Source organism: Corapipo altera, unplaced genomic scaffold (genome assembly GCF_003945725.1).
Source record: "Corapipo altera isolate COAL_440 unplaced genomic scaffold, ASM394572v1 48b, whole genome shotgun sequence".
In the NCBI taxonomy this organism is placed as follows: Eukaryota; Metazoa; Chordata; class Aves; order Passeriformes; family Pipridae; genus Corapipo; species Corapipo altera.
In genome coordinates this window covers 5314648-5338199 of record NW_020884884.1, presented here as the reverse complement: position 1 = coordinate 5338199, position 23552 = coordinate 5314648, and the positions used below count along the sequence as shown (strand labels likewise).

General features: G+C 43.8%; 1 protein-coding gene across 7 annotated transcripts in view; it reads right to left on the bottom strand.

Moving 5' to 3' along the window:
• Window positions 1-1201: 1201 nt before the first annotated feature.
• RD3 (retinal degeneration 3, GUCY2D regulator) overlaps window positions 1202-23552 on the bottom strand; it is a 24402-nt gene continuing 2051 nt past the window's right edge. For 3 of the 7 annotated variants that reach the window (XM_027641543.1, XM_027641541.1, XM_027641545.1), the window contains exons 2-3: window positions 12873-13187; window positions 1202-5293 (exon numbers count right to left, since the gene is read on the bottom strand). In XM_027641543.1, the coding sequence (XP_027497344.1) occupies window positions 4996-5293; window positions 12873-13187 (613 nt within the window). In that variant the 3' untranslated portion in view covers window positions 1202-4995. Of the gene's footprint in view, window positions 5294-12872; window positions 13188-15207; window positions 15334-17280; window positions 17535-23120; window positions 23286-23442; window positions 23465-23552 lie in introns of those variants that run through there. The other 4 variants (XM_027641539.1, XM_027641542.1, XM_027641544.1 and 1 more) reach the window with 4 other exon arrangements.

Below are 23552 nucleotides of genomic sequence, written 5' to 3'. Positions count from 1 at the left end.
CTGTAAGGATTTTGCCTTAGTCTGAGAATATCTTTGTGCACAACTGCACAGAAAATACATGGTAGTCATTGGGAGACCTGGGCCCAAGACCCAGCATTCAAGGCCAGCATAATATCTTCCTGATGTAAGCCAGCTCAAAACATGGCTTCTCTGATTATGCAAAGAGAACAAGAGGTCCTTGTGCCAACAGCCCACAGCACAGATGGCAGTACCAGGGAAAGGCAGGCACCAAGATTATGATGTCTCTGTCTGGCACAGGTGGGTGGAACTGAGGGAGGCCTAATAGCCCTTCCTCTGTGGCAGGGCACAACCAAAAAGGCTGTGACTGTGCTTCTCAGAATGCTTTTTGGGCAAAACTACAGTGCCATGTCCTTCATCAGAGAGGTATAGCAGAACACAGGAATATCAGAATGACCATCCAGTCAGCCTGTCTGTAGTTTTCCTTCTGAGAGAGGCCTATAGCAATGTTTGGGGGAAGTAGTGTAAGCAACAACACAGATTTGCTTGTCCAGAGCTTCTGTCAAGGAGTAGCTTAAGCCCTTTGCTATAGGCTGCATCTAAACCACTGTGGTTTACTAACCCTCTGTACTCACACAGTCCCCTTTTGGAACCACTCATCTGTCTGATCACCAGACTGTGCCAAGCAAGGCAATCCATGCTTCAGTAATACTTAGTGTGGGGAAAAAAAATGTTCCCCTTTGTTAAAGGGGATACATGCATACTTTGCATGTATGATGCTTAGCAGAGGTAGTCCTGAGTCATCTGGGACCATCTGATGATATTAAGGTGTTCTAGTACCCAGGATCAGGTATGGAATCAGTGGAGTGACTCAAAAATACCTGGTGACAAAACATCCATTTTGTCACTTATATCTTCTCATTTTGTGGTAATACTGGTTAATGTAAGACGTGCTTGGAAGCATGTTGATGATTTCAAGCTTGTATCTGTAAATCATGTAGCTTCAGAGAATTCCAGACCTTTGCAGTTGCTTAATCTTGGTTACTTAAAATCTTGTATCTTGAGATCTGTTTGTAGAGGTAGCAAGATGGAAGATGGGCAGTTGCATTTGTAGCCTGTAGAGAGAGGATGGGTTTTTTTGCTTAGATCGAGTACCTTTACCATTCTTGCCTTCCTCCTTTGATACACACACATTAGAGTAGGGCAGAGGAACAGCTGTTGCATTTGGCTAGATGCAAACAGGTTATATTTCAGGAGATCTTTAATTAAAGACAACAAGTACAAATCAGTTGGTTTATATTCCACAGCTTTGCTTTAATTCTCCAAGGTTCCATGATGAAATATATAAACAGTGCAATGTCAGCAGACAGGTATTTCCCGCAGAGCTTACTCCAGTTCCCTGTGGCGTGACAGCTGCATGACCTATGTGCTGACATGGGTGAGGAGACTCACCTCCTGCACTGCACACCTCTGCTGGCTGCCACAGCCTCCGGACGAGGCCCGTCTGTAGAAGCCCCAGAAGCAGGGCTGCCCAGCCTCCCTCAGGTGAGTAGTGCCTCTGAGAAGTGTTAGCCCTTGGAAGCCCAGCAGTGCAACTGAGCTGCTGCTGTTACTTATTAGAATGTATAGCAAGTCTAGGACTGCTTTTTGCTGGGTGTGACAGTGTCCTTTGGGCAGCACAACGCTATCAGCAGTGGGCCAACAGTAATGCTCTGAGCTGATACCAAAATCCTTGCTCAGTTCCGAGAGAATCTTTGAGGATTTAGAATGATTCTTGTTCAGTTCACTCTTGTACATTAATGATGATGTACTACTAGTTAACTTTTTATTCTTCTTAAAGAATTAAGACACTGGACTAGCTCTAGGGAGGTGCTAAGAACAGATCAGAGGGTCCCATTAGGGCTGTGTAGAAATGTTTTGTTTAGTTTTTCTACGCTAGCAAGTAGTGCAGCCCAGGAGGAGCAGAGCTGTAGAGTCAGACAGTTATCAGTGATGACCTGATGTTCACTCTACATAAGTTTTGTGAGGATTTATTTCAGACCACCATTAGTCCAGCTCTATGGAGCTATAAGCCACCTGGATCATTTGGGCTAGCTTCAGCCGAAAGCAATCTTGTTTGCCCACTGTGTGTGCCCAGTGCCATGGACCATAGCACAGTAGGTGGAAACAGGAGTTTCATGCTCCTGATTTGAACTAAGATGCTGATTTAGCCACACAGAAATGTGGAATTAGGACAAGGCAAACATGAGTGGGTAGTTGTTGCTACATGCTGTGACCAAAGGCTCTTTTATGGTTCAGTCTACAGCATTCCTAAGGAAAAGGAGCACCACAAGCAGAGTGCAACAGTCGTGCATCCAAACCACTTCTCCAGCTCTGCTTCAGTACCTGCTGCTGCACACACAGTGCAGAAGGTCACAGTCAGTCTCCAAACAGCTGGCCACACGTGAACGTGGTAGTACTTCTATCCCTTTAGGAGTACTAGATAACATGGAGTGAGAATAGAACTCTCATAGCTTGGTATCCGAATATCCCTTTGCCTTCAGATCACACAGTGTAACCTGCAGAAACAGTACAGGGAGAGTGATACTGTTTAAAAGTTTGGATTACATTTTGTTGTGGAATTAGAAATGCTGGGTAAGTTGAAACAAAACCGCTGTCACAAGCACTGCCACAGTCTGGCCTCCATAACATGCAGGGTTTTCACCAAAGATCAGATTTGTCTCCCTTGGCTGGCTCTTGCAGGAGAATGGTATCTGCTAGCTGGGAGTTGTTAGTGAAGGGCACAGCGTGATCACAGGCTGCTGTGATAGTGTGAACACCCTTCAGGTGATTCCTTGTCTTTGTACATTGGTGTAGGGAAGTTAGTTACTCCTGATTTTCCTTAAGAAAGAGTGAGCACACTATTGACACTGTAGTGTAACAAAGAGCTTTATGTCAGTGTGTCAAAATGTTCCGTGTCTTCCAGCAGTCCATCAAACATCACATCAATACAGTCAATACTGAAAGTGTCAAATAGAACATAAGTGCAAATAAAATGACTGCAGCGCTGTAGCAGGAAATTCATGAACTCATCTCGGCCTTCAGTACCATACAGTGGCTTGCAAATATATTAAAAAAAAATATGGCTGACTTTTTTCCAAACAAGAATTTTTCTGAAAAATGTGGTGATCCCTTGCTAGAGATCCTACATATTATAGACAGCTAAGGCTATGCTAAGTATCTCAAGCCTTTGTTTTTACTTCATATACACAATCACATTACTTCACAAGGACATACGGCTGAAAAACACTAAGCTGATTGTTGGAAGGCTTTAAACTCTCCCTCGCTGATCTAGAGTTGAAATAGCTTGTCCCAAAGTGGATGCTGTAATTGGGGGCCCCAAGGTGAGCTTCTGCTATCTGTCCCTAGGAGGGTTGCTGGCAGCAGTGCTTACCAAGGGACAAGAAACTACAGCCTGGTGCTAGTAAGAAGGCCTTGTCTTCGATCTTACATAGCCCAGAGGGGAGAGAGGAAGAGCCAGAATCTCACAGTTTTAGAGAGCTCTTAAGGGTTTGATCTTCATCTTTGTTTTATTCTGCCTTCCCCCATCTCTGGAAGAAACCACACATTTCTACTCTAGGATAGATCTCATGCACTGGAATTCTTCCCAGAGTTGGCACAGCTTCAAAGGGTTTTCTCTTGGCTGTAGAACCCACATGCTGTTGCAAAGATCCCCAGGGAAAAGAGCTGGAAACAGACAAAAGAACAGCAAAGCTACAGGGTCCTCCAGGAGGCTATACCCCACTGGGATGATTCCCCAAAAGCCGGTCATACAGGCAAATCCCTCTCTTCCTTCCCCATCTTCCGTTGGTCACCACAAAGCATCCTAGCACTTGGGTTTTCTTCAGGACCCATGACTTTCACAGTGTGCTGTCCTGTTTCTTTTGCTGGTGAGAGCTCTCCTTAGAGATGCTGACTTAGTGCCCTAGCAGCTTTTCCTTAATGGCGTTTTCCTGCTTCTTCGAGCTCTCAGCAGAACGTTCATCTGCCAGAGCCCTTCAGACACTCACAGCAGCAAGCTGTTCAGATGATCTCACCTGTTGCTACTGTACAAAGAGCCCTGGGAATGAATGCTGAGTCCCTTCATCCTTCTCTGTACATGGATACTCTCCTTCAGTACTCTTTCAGGCTTGGCCATAAACATTAATTTCAACCTACTGATTTATTACTGGCATGTGGGGTGGAGCACTGACCTTAGCAACAGAACTCTGAGGACCCACAACAGCATTTGACACAGCTCTGAGGTATCCACCTGTATATCTACATAGCAGGTTGTTCAATTTCTATCTACTCTGCAGGTGCAAGGTTCATGGGGTTCTGCCTGCACAAAAGAGAAAATACCGAAGAAACCTGAACATGCATAAACTGGTTGTTGTGGAATAATATTGGTCTTTAATCTCAAAAAGCTTGGGTCTCTTTCTACTCAGGTTGGATTGTGAACTGTCAGCAAAAAGTGGATCAAGAGCAATGCTGAGGTTACCTGTGAAGTTTGTTGTAGCACTGAGGAAGGCTATTAGTTGGAAAAGGAAGTTCAGTTCCAAATCAGATACTAGCTTTACCTCACAAGCCTGATCCTGCAAGCCTCACTCATTTAAGTGGCTGTCTTGCTTTCAGCAAGATTGGTCCAGGCAGCAGCTCTCAGTAGCTCGAGCCAAAAGTTTTTATAGATAACTACATCCAGGCTGGAGGGGAAAGGGAAAAGACAGACATAGCAAAACTAATTCATTTTCCACAAAAGAGCAGTAATAAAAATGAGATAGTAAGTGAGCCTTGCCCTTAAGGTTACTGAACAGCTACTAAATTAAAGGAAAGGCTACCATGTTTGGTAATAAATTGTATGATCCACTGCAGGCATCAGCTGCAGTTACTATGGACACAGCTTCCAAGACAGAGATAGGCAGGAAGAGAGAGCTGGAACAAAGAAGGAACAGTAGAGCTAAAAAAGGGTTAGCTGGGATTTTGGAAGATCACTGTCTAAAAACCTTCTTCAGTAAAGAGTCAGAAATCCTTGGTGTGCCGAAATTCTGGCATGCTCCAAACCCTTCTGGTGGGCTGGGTGCCCCGTTCCACATCCTCGGAGATGGTCTTGATATCACTGATGAACGGGGAAATCCTGGACCGAGATTTAAATGTTGCTAAGGAGAGGCTGGTTCTGTTCTTTGTGTTCCATTGCCTGGCAAGCTTCTTGGCTTCTTCCTCCTCTTTGATCTTCTCAGCAGCTTCCTGCAGGACAGACCGGAAGAGCCGGGATACTTCCTGTGCTTCTGGTTCATATTCAGCAACAACTTGCCGGAATCTGAAAGCACAGTCAAGGCACAGCTTTGATTAAAAACATCAATTTACGGATTGCTGCCAAATCCCTGTGCTAGGCTTGGAACTTGCACTTTCCTGCTAAATGGGACTTTCTGGACTGAAGGGAACAACAACAGGGAGGGGCCATGAAGATATGCTCAAGGTCTCTAAAATCACAAGCAAGCCATGGAATGTAAGGAAGCAATGAATCACTGTTTCTTATAAGCACAAAAGATAGTTGGGAGAACCAAACAAAGCTAGAAGGCAAGTTTGAAACAGAAGGAAGTGCTCTTTCACATAATACCTAATAAACTGGAACTCAGTGCTATCAATAGCTAAGAAACAAAATTATTAGACAAGTTTATGGAAAATGTCCCCATCGGCACTGATTAAATATGATTGTCCAAATGGAAATCCTTGCAGTCCCTTAACTGCAACTTACCAGAAGCTGAGGGTAGACCAGGGAAAGGCCCACTAGACTTCCCCTTTTTCCAATGCTTGTTCCCCATACCCAATGGCCATTAGACAAACAAAAATCCAGTAAAACTCTTCTTTGTTTGCTAGTCTTTCAATATCTAACGTTCAGTGAAGTGGTATTTCATCTTCCAATGGATTTCTGTAAGATAATGAACTGGCTCAGTTCATTATCAGCATCATGCTGTATCTAATTAGATAACTGTGAATTACTTCAGTGCCTTTTTTGAGATTTAGTAAGCTAGCTTAATACCAAGGAAGTAAAAAGAATCACCACTGTTTGTTTTGCAGGTGAGGAAGATGAGGTGCAGGGCAGGGTGGTTTTCATGAAGCCACTGAGTGGGCCACTGGCCAGGTAAAGAAGAGAGCATGCCATTGCTGACACTTTGTTGGGCGACTTGGTCCCCAGCCTGGAGAGTGAGGGATCCACTCCCTAGGCTCACACAGCAGTCATGTAGATATGCTATTTGTTCTGTAACAGTATGTATTTATGACAGAGGGTAATATGGGTACTCTTCTAGTAAATATTCACTTCTTACTATAAAAATTACACCTAGAAGCAGACAGATAGCTGAACTAGTACTTCATTAGAATGCAGGTATTTGTTTTTCATGGAAGCTAAAGTGTATAAGGTCTGTAAGCATTCTGATATTTTTCTGCAACAGAACTTAACAAGGATGGAAAACAGTAGGGCTGTATTTAAATAAGCCTAATACATCAGAAGCAGGTAGAAGAAGATATTGACTCTTGGTTTTTTGGTAAGGCCTAGGAACGTAACAAGGAGTTTAGCACATCTAGCATTGCACTGCTTAATGGTGTGCCAAAAGGTACCCAAGATAATGAGGGCAGAAAGAAAGCCAGAGAGAAACCAAAAAGACTTTTTGTGCATTTATGTATTTTGACTCTTACTGCCGAGGCCTGTTATTGGACATATATCTTGACATCATGCTGTATCCCAAATAGTTCAGTCCCTTTCTCTCCCAGCAGGTACTGGCAGCTACATGTCCAGCTGTGGAGACATCAGTCAGTATTGCTTCCTGAGGGAACTCGGTGTCAGCAGAAGTCACCAGCCCCTTTCAGCATTAAGCTATTTCAGTTGCTTTGGATGAATTCTTAGTCTCCCTCCCCTCACCAAAACCTTTTAAACTTTGAACATTTGGGTGCAAAAAGCCTCTGAGGCACTGTAGTTCATAGTGGTACATAAATACTTACACAGTGATGCCAAACAGCCTGTAAAAGCAAGAGACTAGGTCTTGCTGAGGGTAAGCACACAACAGCAGTAACAGGGATTTGCTGCACATTGCAAACATCCTCTCTGCCTTTTGAGGAGGCACTTCAGTTGTGTTATCAAAGAGCCTAAAATGCAGTTTTCACAATAAATATATTTTTCCTTTTATCCTATTTGAAGTATAGACAGATAAGTGCATGGAAGCCCAAGTCTTCACAACATTATTATTAGTATACCAGGGAAAGCACCTTCAAAGGATTTTTATTGCAGAGGTGAACTAAATGAGTCATTCCATCATTTTATCTCCACGTGTATTTTAAAGAGAGGTGCTGTCATATTTTATATCTATATGTCAGTACATTCTCCTTTTTTCTATTGACAATTGTGCACCCAAAAAGCTTCATCACTGCCTCTGGTTTTAGAGGTTGTGTGTCATACTGCTGGATTGTGGCTCCAGAGCAGGTAGCAACATGTGTCAGGCTATTACTGGACCAGCAACTGGTTCTGGGAACAAGAGAGGAAATGGGTGGGTTGATAGCACAGAGCTCTAATGCTTATGCCTTGTGTTGCTAATAACACTCCCAACCAATTTAGCTGAAATAGTTTTCTAGAATCAGAGTAACTTTCCACCTTCACAGCTATCTGCCTGTTTGCACTCTTCTTAGCTAGGACAGTAAGAATAATTTTGTGAACTCTGCTGTTAAGATTTACCTCTGACTTATCAGGACCAACATCAAAACTACTTCATATGGATTTGAGCAGGTCTAAGAAACAAAGAGAAAGCAATCCGAAAGGTTGTCTGCTAGTCACCCAATGAAAAGCCACTCACATTCTGATGGAGAAGGGAAAGGGGAGCCTTTTCTGTCCCCTAATAAGATGAACTACCTTATCCTTTTATTAATGCTCACCTAACTTCAGTACTGGCACGTTGGTGTAAGGGGCAGCCTGTGCAGGAAATCCAAAAGGTGTGTACGCCACAGATATTTCTCAGCGGAAAAGATGGACAGGCTGTCAGGGCTGAGGTGTAGCTAAACCAGTCTGTGTATCAGAGGACAGATGATGTTTGCTGCAGACACCTACACATAACCAAAGCCATCTTACCCACTTATCAATGAAAGCCAGTTGGTGTGCTGGATGATCCATCAATCTGCTCTCTGCACAGAACACCCAATGTATAAAAACAGCAAAACCACTGGAATCAAGGGATGTGGGCTTTCACCTTGGCAAACAAACTCCACTCAAAGCTGCTCAGTAGAATTTAGCACACAAAATTGCACAAGGCGGCTCACTTATCTTCTAGCACAGGTTAACACCCTTATGCTTTTGCATGGAACAGTTTCAAACTAGGCAACTGCACAAACATATCTAGAAATGCCTCAACAGGGTTTCCTTATTCATCATAAAAGCATTACCTATCTATCTATCTTGTGACACAAGCTGTGAGACTGCTGGTAGCCTGTAAGACATTATGCAAGTCACGGAGACGTGACTGTCAACAAAACTCACCTTGAACCAGCACGGAAGCCTGAGACAGATCTATAGGCATACATAGGGATGAGCACATTCCCCAGTCCAGGCAGCATTTTAATCACAATTCAAACAAATTTGTTTTTCAAATTGTGACCCTTCTGTTTCTTAAAGATTTTAAGAATCTGGCTGCACTTGGCTCGTACTGGCACTGCTCTTTTAAAGTGCTGTCACCTGCCTATGTTTTTCTGTAGATTCCCAGTACGGAGGGTTCCCTAAGTACAGCCTGAACTTTAAAGACCTGTTAAATCCAATGGAAGTCCATGGACTTAAACAATATGCTTATAGTTCAGTGTATTCCTGAGTGCCTTGCTGAACTGGGACCTCTAAGTGGATTTAGTAATTCAAAGAAAATGTGGGGTGCTTAGTGCTAATAATTAGCTGCTGACTCCTGAATTTTGAACAGGAATTCTGGTTATAGTGTAACACTGTGAACAGCTTTGCTAGAGAAGGCTCCTTGATTCCTAAAGAATTATGGCATTCACACTAATTGCAACACTTATATCACATCACCTCAAACTTAAGCTCATAATTGTAAATAAATCCATTTTTGATTTTAGTCATTTGTCTTCAAGCATACTAGGAAAGCTGCTTCAGCTATACACAAACCTTAGAAAATTACAGTCCTTAGCCTGTGGTATTAATAACAACCTGGGTCACCAAAATGCAGGTTTACATTTCAATATTAGTGGGGTTTTTTTGTTTCCCTCTGGGCAGAGAAGAACAAAAACCCACTGTTTCACTTTTGCTGAAACCAAAAGAAATTAAAGAGACCTTCACTAACTCTGATTAGGGCTAAAGCTCTGAGTTAAGATGGCAAAAATCTAGAGTTTTGTATTGGTAACCTACTTGTTACCTACTAGTCTACTTGTTCGGTTTAACCATGGCAGTCAGGTACCAAAGGCCTCACTGTCATTTCTTTCAAATGGCTCCAGGATTTAATTTTAAATAGTCAGTGATCTCCAACCCAGTAACCTAAAGCTAAGTTACTCCTGAATGCAATAGCTTTATTTGCATGAGGTGAATCAGAGTCTCCAGATATCTGATGGTATTTGCAGTGTATCTGAATCCTTCCAGAATTCCAACAGACTCAGAGAGAGATTTCTATTGACCTGAAATACAAAATTAGCAAACTGGATGTGAAAAAACCCTTTCATTTGTGAAGTGCTCCTTTCCAGCCTCTTCCACATTTAAAGAAACAAATTTATAGAAACTTTACCTCTCAGTAGATGAGACTGTAGCCACAGAAAAGGACAATTTGGATATCATTTAGGCCTTTGGAGAATGAAGTGACATCTCTGACAACCCATACAAAAATGTTTTGTTCTAGCTTTGACTCTGAGCTCAGTCTCACAAAGAAGGAGACCTTGCATGACACAAACAAAACAAACTCTGCAGTCTTGCAAGTTGCCTGCTACTTGTGTTATTTAAGTATTACGTGTTTGCCAAGTACATCAAAAAGGACTTCAGCTCTTCAAATGCCTAAAAGGGAAGGGAAAGGATCAAGCTTACTATTTCAGTCAGAACCAAGGACTTCAGTAGGGTACACACTCTGCATTTCAATTTCCAAGTGCAAGCTCATAGATGGGGTTTTTTTGTGGAAGATTTTTCTAGATGTGGCTGCATATTATGAAGTCACAGAGTATTCAAGAGGAAACATCAGTGGTGCAATGATCTTGTTATTAAAGTACTTCATTGGAAATGCAAAGGTTTCCGTTGAATTCCTATTATACTCATCTTGTGGAATTTTGGGGAAGTTACTAAAATCCCTAGCTTATCTCACTTTCTGAGAAGAGCATTTGTCCAATTTTGGCTGTCTTTCAATTAAATTGCATGCTACTTCTTTCTCCTGTACATTTTCAGCTCCTAACATGGCAAGCCCCATTCTTTTTCTTTGTTTCCATGTTAGCAGTGAGGATTTCTTGGAAATCACAGAGCTCTCGGTTAGAAGGTTATAAAAGAAGAGGGATCAACTGTTTACATTTCCAACACAAGATGAAAGGATTATTGAATAAAACTAGGACATATGAGTTAAAGACAAGCAAAACACAGTTTTTTACAGCAGAGTTGTAGTTCAGGAGTGGGACTCTTCCACAGGGTGCCACAAATGCTAAAAGTTTACTTGTGTTCAAAAATAGAAGACCCCCCACCACCTAAACAAACCACTGAAAGAAAAAGCCACATCAGCCAATTATGGACCAAAAGTCCACTTCTGGCTCCAAAAGTCTCCCAGTTACAAGGCACAATTAGTTGGATGCTGTATATAAGGTATTGTAATTGCCTGTACCGTTGGATTTTCTTGCCTTGTTCTTTACTATTTTCCTTACACTGATGCTACTGGCCACTCTCTCACACACAGTCTGCACATTCAGACCATTCAGACCTTTGACTCAATCCAGTTCCACCGTTTTTGTGGCTATGATTTTTCCCTTCTCAGTTGTGGAATTGAACCAACTAAAGTAATGCAAGCCTCATTTTGTTATGTGGCTCTGCGAACCATGCAAACTCTGTAGTATGGAACAAAAACATGCCACTTCTTGAATCATGCTGTAATACAACTTATGATAGCCTACAGTAGCAATTTGTAAGAGTTTTAAGAGGATGGTTTTAGCCTTTTTCAATCATGCCCACATAGAGCCCACCAGCATTGCTGAGTATGTTTATGTACTGCCAACAGTATGCTGAATCCTGAACAGTGAACGACACTACAAGCTGCACTGAAATCACACATCTTGCATGATCTGTTTCAGTTAAAATAAAAATTAAAAACTAAAAAACAGCAGAGTAAGTTGTATGTGGCTTAGCTTAATACTTTTCCGAAGGAGATGATGAACCTTGGGGCCTCCCAGCTCCAGCAGCTGAAGCTTGCTCTCATGGAAATAACCTGTTTGTCAGACAGGCCCCGCTCAGTGACCCTGGGGATGGTGAAAATAACTCTGAACCCCAAGGGATTTGGAGTGGCTTGTTTACATCATAGCTTGGAGTTATACAAATACAAGGGAGGTGCTGCCCAGCAAACTTTTAGTGGAGAGAACTTGGCCACTGAACGATCTCTGTTTCTGACACCATGGCCCTCTTTTCAACAAAGGCCTGGGCTGGCTTGCTTCTAAGGTTCAGTCCCAGGGCTAAAAAGGTAGCTTTGGCATCCTTTCCTGGCTACTCCAGTGCTTTTACAGTTGTAGTTCAAGCACTGTAGATTCATTTTTTCAAGGGAAAACAGGTGTCAGCATATACAGTGAGGGACTGCAGAGTGCTGAGACCCCCCCTTGTATATGGCCTGCAAGGACTGTCTTCTAATCTCAACTGAAGAACATGTTGGAACAGGGGAATTTGATTATAAAGGCCCATTTCATAACTTTGCTTTGGCTAAGGTGGGCTTCAAAGTCACTATTTGTCACTTGCACTGTGCTAAATTCAAGTAAGGGTTTAACTTACAACAGCCACCTCAAAAGAAAAAGAGCCACACCCCTCCCTTCCAGTTTGGATGCTAAGGCAGAATTAGGTGAGTTTCTAAAGGCATTTCCACAAAAGGTCACTCAGCTGGCAAGCAGCAATCCTATGTCTAACACTTGAAAGGTTCAACAGCAAGTCCTGTCTACATCCACACTGCAGAAGTCAGAAGCACCACTTAGCTGTTCAATCCAACTGCATGCCCCACCTGCATCTCGCTCCATGTCAAGGGTGTGGAGGGGGCAGAGGAGGGAGACACAAGTCCCTCCTTTCTCTGGGAATACCTGGCTCACAGGCTGAAAAAAAATAATAGCACTTTTTGGCTAGTTTGGACACTGAGGACAAGTCCCTCAATAGACCTACTAGGCAGCCTAAATCAAGGAATGAAGGCTCCAGTGAGAGTGGATAAACACAAAAGGAGTTATTCAAAGACTGGAATCTTCACCCTTGGGGATATTCAACAGTGGACAGGACAAGGCCCTGAGCAACCTGATCTAACTTTGAAGTTGGCTGAGTAGAAGGTCAAAGTACATACCTCCAGAGGTCTCTCTTAACCTCAATTTCTCCGAGATTCTAAAGTCTGAAGCAAAAGCCATCACAATATTGAAATGGTGACTTTTCATCAGGCAAGATAAAGCTGCTCTGACTGTTCAGGAGCATAAAGTACTCAAGCCAGTCTCAGGGGGAGATGGCATTTAGTAACTTGGAGGAAATAATGTCGTGTTAAACTGACTTAAAACATTAGATTTCCCTTCTTCCACAAAGACACTGTCCCAACAGAACTTATCATACAGGATGCCAAGTTTTGGTTCTGTTGGTCCTGGCAACACTCATTCCCTCTTTGCATATCATATGGAGGAAAAGGGGAAAGGAAAGGTCTGTATCATCACATCTTTTACTGTACCTGACTATGACAGGCCCACAGTAGGAAGGATGTATTTTGGCACACATATCCTCCAACTGCAGCCGCTCTCCTGGGCTGATATCATAGTTGTGCTTTGGATAGCTGACCAGCCAGCCGTAGTCCACCCCAGTCTTGATCTTGCGATATTCATTCTCCCGCTCTCGCTGCTGCTTCTCTGCCTGCTTGATCTGCCAGCTCAGCTCCATCATCAGCGTTTCAACCACCATTTCTGTGGGGTTTCTCTGGGAAATGCGGCTTGGGGGCTCATTCCACCTGAACCAGGATGCCAATGACATAGTGCTCTGTGTGTCTTCACTGGGAGTGGGTTGAGGGTAGGGAAGGAGAGAAAAAGAACAGTGCCATCATCAACAACCTCAGCCGAGAACATTCTGCCCCACACAACCCCCAGTCTGTTGTTCACCTAAAATTGCTACTGGATTAGCCACTTGGAAATAATTGGTGCTGGGCACCTTGAAAAATCTCACCCACAGCAGCCAACTTGTGCAGAGGGTGACACAAAGGGTGAAGAGGCACCGTCCCCTTAACTTCCACTCACCGTGTAATTAAAATGAGTCACGGTTCTTACACCTTAAGTCAAGTTACAAGGATACTTTGCTCCCTCCAGGCTAGGCTGGGAAAGCCTTCTCCTGCCCACAGAGAAGAGCTGGGGCTAGGGCTTGCCTGTCTGTACCCTTATGGGAGGGCACAAGCTTGCAGCAACTCTACATGTGAAAAATCAATCCATGGAGCCAAACTATTGCTGGGAGGTACATTCTAGCCAGGAAATCCTTAGGGAGGAGGCAGGATAGGTGACCCGTGTGGTAGGTTGACCCCAGTGTCCACCAAGACCCCACCAAAGCTGCTTTATCACTCCTCAGCTAGACAGGGGAGACAGGCTTGTGAGCTGAGAAAAGGACAGGGAGAGATCACTCAGCAATTACTGTCATGTGCCAAAACAGACTCAGCTTGGGTAAATTAGTTTATTACAAATCAAATCACAGTAAGATAATGAGAAATAAAATGAAATCTTAAAATACCTTCCTCCCACCCCTTTCTTCTTCTTGGGCTTTACTTTACTCATGAAGTCTCTACCTCCCCCAATCCAGCAGCATAGGGGAATGGAGAGTGGGGGTTGCTGTCAGTTTGCCACATGTTGTTTCTGCAGCTCCTTCCTCCTCAGGGGGTGGCTCCTCACATGCTTCCCCTGCTCCAGCATGGGTTTCCTCCCATGAAAGACAGTTCTCCATGAACTTCTCCAGTGTGAGTCCTCCCCACAGGCTACAATTCTTCATGAACTGCTCCAGTGTCTGTCCCTTCCACAGGATGCAGTCCTTCAGGAACTGACTGCTCCAGCATGGTTGTCCCCCCCCCACCCCGGTCACAAGTTCTCCTATCAAACCTGCTCCAGTGGGGGCTCCTCTCTCCGTGAGGCCACAGGTCCTGCCAGAAGCCTGCTCCAGCGTGGGCTTCTCACAGGGTCACAGCCTCCTTTGGGCATCCCCCTGCTCTGGTGTGTGGGGCTGCAGGTGAATATCAGCTCCACTGTGGACCTCCATGCTCTGGAGGGGTACAGCTTTCTCACCATGGCCTTCCCCTTCTCTGGTACCTGGAGCACCTCCTCCACCTCCTTCTGCGCTGACCTTAGGGTCTGCAGTGCTGTTGCATTCCCATATTCTTACTCCTGTCTCCTAGCTGCTATTGCTCTTTCTTTCTCCTCTGCTTCTTAAATCTGTTATCCCAGAGGTGCTCCCACCTGGGCTGATGGGCTCAGCCTTGGCTAGTGGTGGGTGCACCTTGGAGCCTGGTTTTGGCTTTGTTGGACATAGGAGAAGCTTCTCACAGAAGCTGCTGCTGTAGCCCCTCCCCCCCAAAAAAAACCTTGCCACTCCCACCAAACACACCTGGGTAGGTTTGCTGCTGTAACATAAGCAGCAGAGCTCACCCATATTGGGTAGTACCCACAGGAGCATTAGCTACAAGGCCAGAAAGAGCTTGAACCATTATTTAGCAAATGTGTTGTTGAATGCAGGGGAGGCTACACCACCTTCTATAGACTGAAGTCCAACTATCAGCTTTCCTGCAAGAGCATTCCTTCAGCACTACCATCAGTGCCAAGGGAACTGAGGCTGGTCTGAGATGGAAGTACAAGCATACCAAGGTTTAAACTGTTATTACTTCTAAGTAACAGGTTTCTACCTCTGGGGCATTACCCAGCACTTAGAAGACAGAACAAATTGCATCAATCAGCTCAGAAAAAGATGGAATTAACTCCCCACCCAGCCAGTCCCTTCATGTTGTCCCTTCAGGAGGACAATGCATGGAACAAAGTTATTACCTATTGTACTTGTATTTAAACACAACGGAATCCAAAGCAGACACTAGGGACCTGAACAGGAGCAAAACAGCATCTGTTTCTTCACACAGTGCGCTTACGTGCCTTGTTGCTCCCTTCCATTCGCCCCTAGGGAGAAGGGGTGGCACAAACAATGATTGCAGCTGGGATTACAGAAAGGCTACTCCTGGCAGCAGCCCAATCAGGGCATGGCGTCAAAAGTTAACATGAGGGCAATGGATTAAAGAGTCTGATTCTGCAGGGCCTGAGCAAATCCTCATTATTGAGACACACACACAAAGGCAGACATAAAATGGAGAAAAATACGCTTTTGATTTAAGTTTTCACACTGGGGTCTAGGGCCTTTAGTGACAATGCAAATCACCAGAAGCTCATAACTACACAATACTCCCACTAGAGCTGAGAGCCACAAGCTCCCAGACTCCTTGGATGAGAAATGATCAGTAGGCTTCTGCCCTCAACGTGAGGAAATGTTGCTTTCATGCCTTTATCACTTGTCGTAATGTAGCCTTGTTCTCTTTCAAAAATGTTCATGCTATGTAGATACATCACATCATTAAAGAAAAATGCTCCAAAAACTTGCATAGTCTGTACAATGCCCAAGCCTGAAATTATTTCAGGGTCTAATGCTTAGGCTTTTCCAGAATCGGGAAGTTTGCCAAACTGCACCAAAGGACTAGTTTCCCTAATCCTATATCCTACTTCTCCCAGCAAGCAATACCAGTTTCTTCAGAAGGAAGACATAAAAGGGCTGAGAACTTCAACAGGTCACAGATGTAGCTACCTTGGTGTGTAAGGCTGCAGGTGCTTTCCTGAGACTATGTAAACATTAACACCTTTGCTACTTTGCAGCACTTATACATGAGAGATCGCTGTAACTGGCTTTGCCCTGGAGCATCAGCTATGATTATCCTTATGACAGCAGTCACAGTCAGCAGCTGCTGGAAGTAATCCTGCTCCTGTCTCATTTCTGTGCTCTGGAGGAGGAGGAGCAGCAGGTCCTTTCATTTGTTTTTATCACCAGGGTGACTCCAGTTAACAGCTCTCAAATCACCACACAGTGCTCTGGCTGTCTGCCGCTGACTGACTTGTCCAAGACACATGAACGAACTCAGGTTGGAACTGATGTGCTGACAGCTTCAACTCCATGATCCCACCATTCCAACATATACCTGGATCTTGCTGCATGGTGGCCTCCACTCACCATTATGCATTAATAAGGGTGAAGATCTTTAAAACTGAAGACCTTTTCCTTGGTCTCATCGCCCCTTGTATATCTCATAGGTGAGCCCTGCTAACAAAGTTGAGGAGCATAACAGGCCACAAGCTGTTGTAAATAATTTAAAGTCTCCTGTTCCTTTTCAGCTTCCGTGACAACAGCAATATTTTGTAAGCTTTTACAGGTACCTGACCAATTAAAGTACCATTATTATTTCCATTTGTGCCTTCATGTGATGAAGGTGAGCATGCCCTTCTCTATTTTACCAGCAAAGTGTTAGCTTACTTTGGGCTTATTCTGGCTATGACCTGATCTCGCATTGATTTAACTCTGTTGACTTCAGGGGCATTAGGGGGCAATCAGTACAAGTGTGAAGCTGAAGAATGCCCTTCCAGCTATTCCTAGCTCACCAGCTGTTTCATTAGAAGAGGAGCAAGAGGGGAAATTATTTGTCTGACTGGGAAAGAGAGAAAGGAGACTTGGGGTCTAATTTGACATCCCTGGCTTTCACATGATTCTGGGCTGTTCTTACTGCTTTTATGTGTTTTTTTCTCATAGGTCTGTCTCAAAGCAAGGCATTCTGCATGAGAACCATTTCACCTAGCACTAGTACTGCAGAAGATAAACAGAAAAATATTTTGCATAGCTTGTCTGAGCAAGGCCTGCTGAACCTGAGCCTTGCCCAGTCACAGAGCTTTCATAAAGTAGAGGTAACAGGCAGATTTGCTTTTGGTGTGGGAACATGAATGCCACAGACTCTGAATGGGACTTCCACTTGTCTGACATTAAAAAATCTGCTTCCACAGGAGAAGATATAAAGGAAGGAAAGCACTCACCTACAGCTGAAATGGCCTATTTTCAAATGAAGGAAAATCCCCTGCAAGCATTTCATGCACACTGGCAGCTTGTGCTGGCTGTTCCTAAGGGAGTCTTGTTTGTATGAGATGGTTTCCGTCCCCATCTCTCATCCATCATCTCCTCTCTTTGAGAGCTGGCAAGTGGCCATCTCTATTTAGCAGGCTCAACAAGCCACCACTCTACCCACTACTGCCCTTTGCAGCCTGCAGAAAACACTGTGGGCTCCATTAATTGTGGCTGCTGTTTTTAAATTAAAGTTCACAGGCACGCTAATAATTAACTGACTCAAAATGGCTTTCCTATTTGGAAAAACTGGAAGGACTGTCAGCAGGATATGGACAACTAAAGGAAGGCAGAAGTTACAGCCTGACCATCTTAATGGGGAAAAGGACAAATTTCCACTTTGCAAGCAACCACATTAAAATTATTTTAAAAAAGAGACATTGTCCCAGCTGAATACACATCTTGAATACACATCTTGCTGTTGTATAATTAACTGATTCCTTGTAAGAGGCTATCCTGGGAGGTGACACAATCCAGTTGATAAATTCCTCTGGTGTTATTTAAGCAAAATTTCAAAGGGGCTTATGTATGTTCCACTCCAGAAACAGATCTGGGTTTCAAGACTTTGGTCTTATTGACCCTAGACCTCTGCCTAGAAGACAAGCCTACCCCTCACACTGTTGATTGCAAGTCTGACCAAGCACCTCACAGAGTTAAGCACATATTTACCTTGGCTATGTTGAGGTCTGGAATATCTTACTTTCTCTCACAGCCTCTGGAGGGTTGCTTCAAATATTAACGATTGTTAGTAAGTCCCTCTGAGACTTTTTCAGGGAAAAGTTTCCTGTTAGCTTTGCCTTCCTTCAAAACTCCTTTTTGTTCTCTATGCTGTCAGCAATTCCTGTGTTTTTCTCCTCATGTACTTTACAGCTTTCCCATTCTTTTCTCAGGGCATGTTCTGTACAATTTCACCTCATCTTCCACTTTTTTACCTTCTCTGATATTTCCCCATGTGATTTCTTCTTGTTCCAGAGAATGCACCAAAGAATCATGAGAAATATCAACATTCACATGCCTTGTCTGGTTTTTCACCTTCCTAAAACAGGAGTTCAGCCTTTCCTAGCTCTTTTTCCAACAAAGGGAGTTTGTTTCCTTAACCTTCTCTCTGGCTTTTCTTTGGCCAGCTAGAGGCTGTTCATACAACCCAACAGACATCAGTCTCCTTCAGGCTCTTGTGGGCTAGATCACCACTTGCTAAGACTTGTTACAGCAGGGCTGCTTTCTGTAAAACATGAGTCAATCAGCAGGGCCTGTTTAGTGTATAGAAAATTAACTTCTGAGAATAAAAAATTCCTTTTCCATTGATCCTTTTCCTAGTTCCCAGATTGCAACACTCTCGAGGACAAGAAAAATGTAGGCAGAGGGTGGGAAATGTGCATTTCTGAAAAAAAATGAGAATACAGCTGGACTCTCTATAAAGGTATGTCCTTGGTTTGACAAGTCTCCTGTGGTTTGTCTTTGCCTTCACAGTCTGTCAGTCCAGAAGTACTACTGACCATCCTCAGTGACTCTCGAGAGCCTTAGGGGTGTGGTAGTTGTGTCAGAGCAGGAGGAGAAGTCTTAAGGGGCTTCAAATCTAATCCAAAGTCCAGGGATGTCAATAGAAAGATTGTCACTCAGCTGGCTATAGATAGATTCCTGGGAAATCCACTATCATCCAGTAAAAGCATACCAACAAAAGGGGCTGAGGAGCTGGGAAATGCCTTCTCTCCCTTCTTGTGGGTCATAGTTCCTTCCTACTACAGTCAGAGAGCAGAATTTGTTCATGCAAGATACCCACTTAGCCTTTTTCCACACATGCCAGATCAGAGGGTAACAAACAATGGAAATTATTTTTAAAATAAGTGGGACAAGCTCCATCCCCAAATTCTGCTCATAATTGTACTCTTTTAAAGACATGCAGTCACAGGGAAAAGAGATGATGCGAAACTGTGGAGCATATTAAACTTTGTTTTAAATTATTTACTTCTTTAGTAAAGTTTGGATTACTCTATCCAAGAAAGTCCAGTGTCCTTCAGATAGTGAAGGGTATCTAATATCTCCCTGGACTGCAACTCGTAGGTATACTAAAGTTGATTTGGCTACACCCATCTCTGAATTCTGTACATGCTCACTGATGCAATGTTTAACCAGCTGCTCAGGCAGAAATTGTGGTCATGGCTATGCTGCTGGCCATACCTGCAGGAAGTAGCATTAAGTAGTGACAGCATCAAAGATGAATCTGAAATTCTGTTTCTCTTGGGACAAAGATATTTTAATTCCATTCCAAAGAATCTTAGCAAGTTCTAATTATGAAACTGCTGCCAACACCTTCTCAATTTTATTTATATAGTCCACCATAGCTTTGTGAAAGAATCCCTGTTCTCTCTTCTCCACCACTTTCTGGTTTGTTCAGCCTGGAGAAGAGGAGACTGAGGGGAGACCTCACAGCAGTGTACACCTTCCTCACAAGGGGCAGCGGAGGGACAGACACTGATCTCTTCTCTCTGGAAGTGACAAGACCGGAGGGAATGTCCTGAAGTTGTGTCAGGAGAGGTTTAGTGTGGATATTAGGAAGACATACTGCACCCAGAGGATGGTTGGGCACTGGAACAGGCTCCCCAGGGAAGTGGTCACAGCACCAAGCCTCACAAACTTCGAGAAGCATTTGGATGATACTCTCAGGCACATGGTGTGACTCTTGGGACTGTCCTGCGCAGAGGCCAGGAGCTGGACTTCAGTGATCCTTGGGGGTTTCTTCCAACTCAGGATATTCTATGATTCTATGATTTTTTTTTGCCGTTACTTACCATTATTCTCTCCATACAGAGACTTTTACCTTACCAGAATCCTACAAATAATCCTGTTTCCTATCTATCTTTCTTGTTTAGTGACATAGAAGTCTAAGGTGTTTACAGCTACTTACCATGCAATTATAATCTCAGTGGAAATTATTATAACTTCAAATCTGAGATGCTACGAGGCAGTTAATGCTGGAAGAGCAGTAGGTAGGGCTTTTCAATCAAGAAATTTAAAAGCAATGCTAATATAATTATATTAACACACTAACATTCCTCGTTCTGACCTGCAGAATAGAGAGAGAACTTTTGAGGACACTCAGGAGTCTGCTTATAGACCACAGCAGAGAACCTGTGTTTTGTTTTATAAGCATACAGATTCCCTGTTGTGATGGACACAAGCTATTTCTGGACTAAAAAACCTGAAAAATCCCAGTGGTTAAAACGTATCCAGGCACATGACCCTGTTACAAGTAGCAAGGAGTTTTGAAAAAGAGAAGTGCTGGGGGTCGAGCTAAGGCTTTAAATGCTGCATTATTTATTGACAAGTCTTCATGGCTGCAGGTGTTTAAGGGTAGCAAAAAGCACCTCACAGCAGCATCCAAGAGTGAGCCAGCTGTGACAGGGCACTGTGGCAGCCAGCAGGCCCTTGCATGCCAGGTAATGCCTGTCTGCCCCTAACAGGGCAGTGCTCATGGTCTGACCTGCCTGCCACAGGCTGACAGCTCCTGCTGCTGCCCGGGTCTGCTTCCGAGGGAGTGCGCTCAGAAATATGTGAGAACCATGCTGCCCTTCAGCATGTACTCTCGTTCCTGCATGCACTTTTCTCCAGCAGACTTTGCATTGTCAGCACTATAGAAATGGGCTGGCTCTGTGTCTGGTGTAATTGCCACAGAGAGTTACAAGTCGCTTAAGCCTTTAGTGAAGGTGAGTGACTGTAAAAATCACCACTAGGTAAACCAGACAGACAGAGAGGTAAACCAGGCAGTCAGAGAGTACAAGGTGCTGCAAGACAGAAACTCCTCTCACCCCCCAGCATTTATGTAGTGTGTAATGCATTCCTAGAGCTTCAATCTTTTAGCAAACAAGTCTACCTGATGCATTTTACATCTGCATTTTGCTTGTAAGAGGGGTAAAGGAACTAGAATTCAGCACAAACTGCGCCCCAGGCTCAGGTATGAATGAGAAAGGTGTTTTTCAATCACTAGCCAAAACATGATGAGAAAAGGTAGCTGGTCAACTGGTACAGCTTTGTGATCCACAGTAAAGCTGCACTAATAGAAGACAGATTTGCCTTACTGAAATAAATGAAAGCTGTGTTGATTAACTCCAGATGAAAATCCAGGCTGCAGATCTTAAAGAAAGAGTGAGGAAGGGCGCAATAGCCTGGAGCTCTACTGATGGCTGGGACTCTCTACAGAAGATAATCTTTGTGTTAGCTGTAAAAGCAAAAGGGTGGGTGCTACTCAAATGTACTTATGAAGCAGAGCAGCATTTTACAGTTTGTCTACTTATCAGAGCAAATGAGTTCTATTTGTTGAGAAACAGGACTATTATCATGCCAAATTCCCACTCATTCCTTAAACAATGTTTCTAGTAGCAGCCATAAAAACACTCTGTTATATACAACTTACACTAAACTGTTTTCTAGACTTACAGAAGCCAGGAAGTTAAAACACACTGAATTGCTCTGTTTGCCTAACTTGTTATTAAAACTCGTATATATTGCTCAGGTCTTGCCATGATGGATCAAACACACCTTCAATTCTATATCTTGCTTTGATCTCTGCAGACTACAAAGCCAGGTTTCCAGTCAGGACAGAGGGACCTAAAGTATTCTTCACCATTCATTCAGCCATGTAAATGACAGTTCAGAAGGTAACAGAGACCCATAGCCTTCCTGTTATTAAAGTTATTCAAACCACAAAAAGAAAAGGTATTACTGCAATAAAGCAAGTAATGTCACAGACTGGAGCTTCTAATGCTGTCATCCACTGTAAATACTTATATCTATAGAATTACAGAAAGAGTTTGAAACTCAGATCCAAAAGGATATTTCACCTCTCATCAGGTTCCCTGAAGTTTTTTTTTAATCATATATTGTGGCATAGACCAGACTAAGTGCTGTGAAAATAGGTGGGTGAGGCTTGCATTCCCCATCCAGATTGAGGACTTTCCATGAAAGCAGAAGTAACTCATTGCATCATAAGGTGAGAATCCATTTTAACAGACTTCTTTACACTTCTGTCCAGTACTGAACCATAGTTACAGTATCTATCAGGAAGACAATTGACTGAAGACCCCCAAAGTCTCACTCTGGCTCGATTCACTGCAGAACTAAGCTTCTAGTGAGAGTTTTCTCTGTACTGGAGAATACTAGGACCAGTGTTAAAGTTTCATCCTTGTGACAGGAGTTACTTAAAAATACTCACCATTGTAAAATTAGCACACAAAAGAAGAAAGCTAAATTTACAGTTTGAAAACTTAAGCCTGTCTTTGTTGAGATCACTTACAGCATTGTGAGCAGCTCTGGGAAATCTCATGCTTTTTGCTCTGCATTAGCTGTATGTCCCAGCTGTGGGTATTAGAGAGAGCTGTCATATAAGCAGTGAACAGTTCTGTCTTGAGACAGATTTTAATTAATGTGTTAGCTTTAAGAGATATACAGTGTAGTCTATTCTTAGTTGCGCTGCCATAACTCCAGAGCTATCTGATTGATGTAAGTGCTACCTGGCTGGGTACCCCAAATACTGGACCTCCCCACTGAAGATACTTAGTAGGGCAGGTGTCTAATCTAAGAGATTTTAAAAGTGTCATATGCATAAGGCAGCACAAACCATGCTTTCCTCCTCAACTGCCTGTTCTTTACGTAACCAGTTACCCAGTGCTTATCCATGCAGGCAGCCGTGCCGGAGCCCAGCCTGGGAGAGCTGTTGGAGCACCCTGGCCCCCTTCCCTGCCCACCCATCCCGCCTCACCTTTGGCACCAGCGCTCCCGCTGCTTGTGCGGACAGACGGACGCGGAGCGAGCGGAGAGGGTACCAGAAAGAGGACGTGGCTTGAAGTCAAGCCCTCTAAACTGGCACAGCAAGCTTAAACCCACAGTGGGGCATGGATTAGCCCTGGTGACGAGGGATAACAGCTGGGCTTACGGCAGTGCTTTTGAGCGATTAGGGCTCGGTCCAGTACTTCCACGGACACAGTCACCCGGCAAAGAGCTGGCACCTCTCGGCTTAGCCAGACTTCGGCACCTGCTTAAAAGTCCTTTCAAAACATGAAAACTTTGTGGGGTTTTCTAACCTGCAGCTGAGTCGGCACTTTGAAGAAATGAACGTACTTCACAGCACTGGGACTTTCTGAATGCGGTAAAGCGGCGTTTGCTCCCTTCGCCCCCCGGCCGTCGCCCCCCC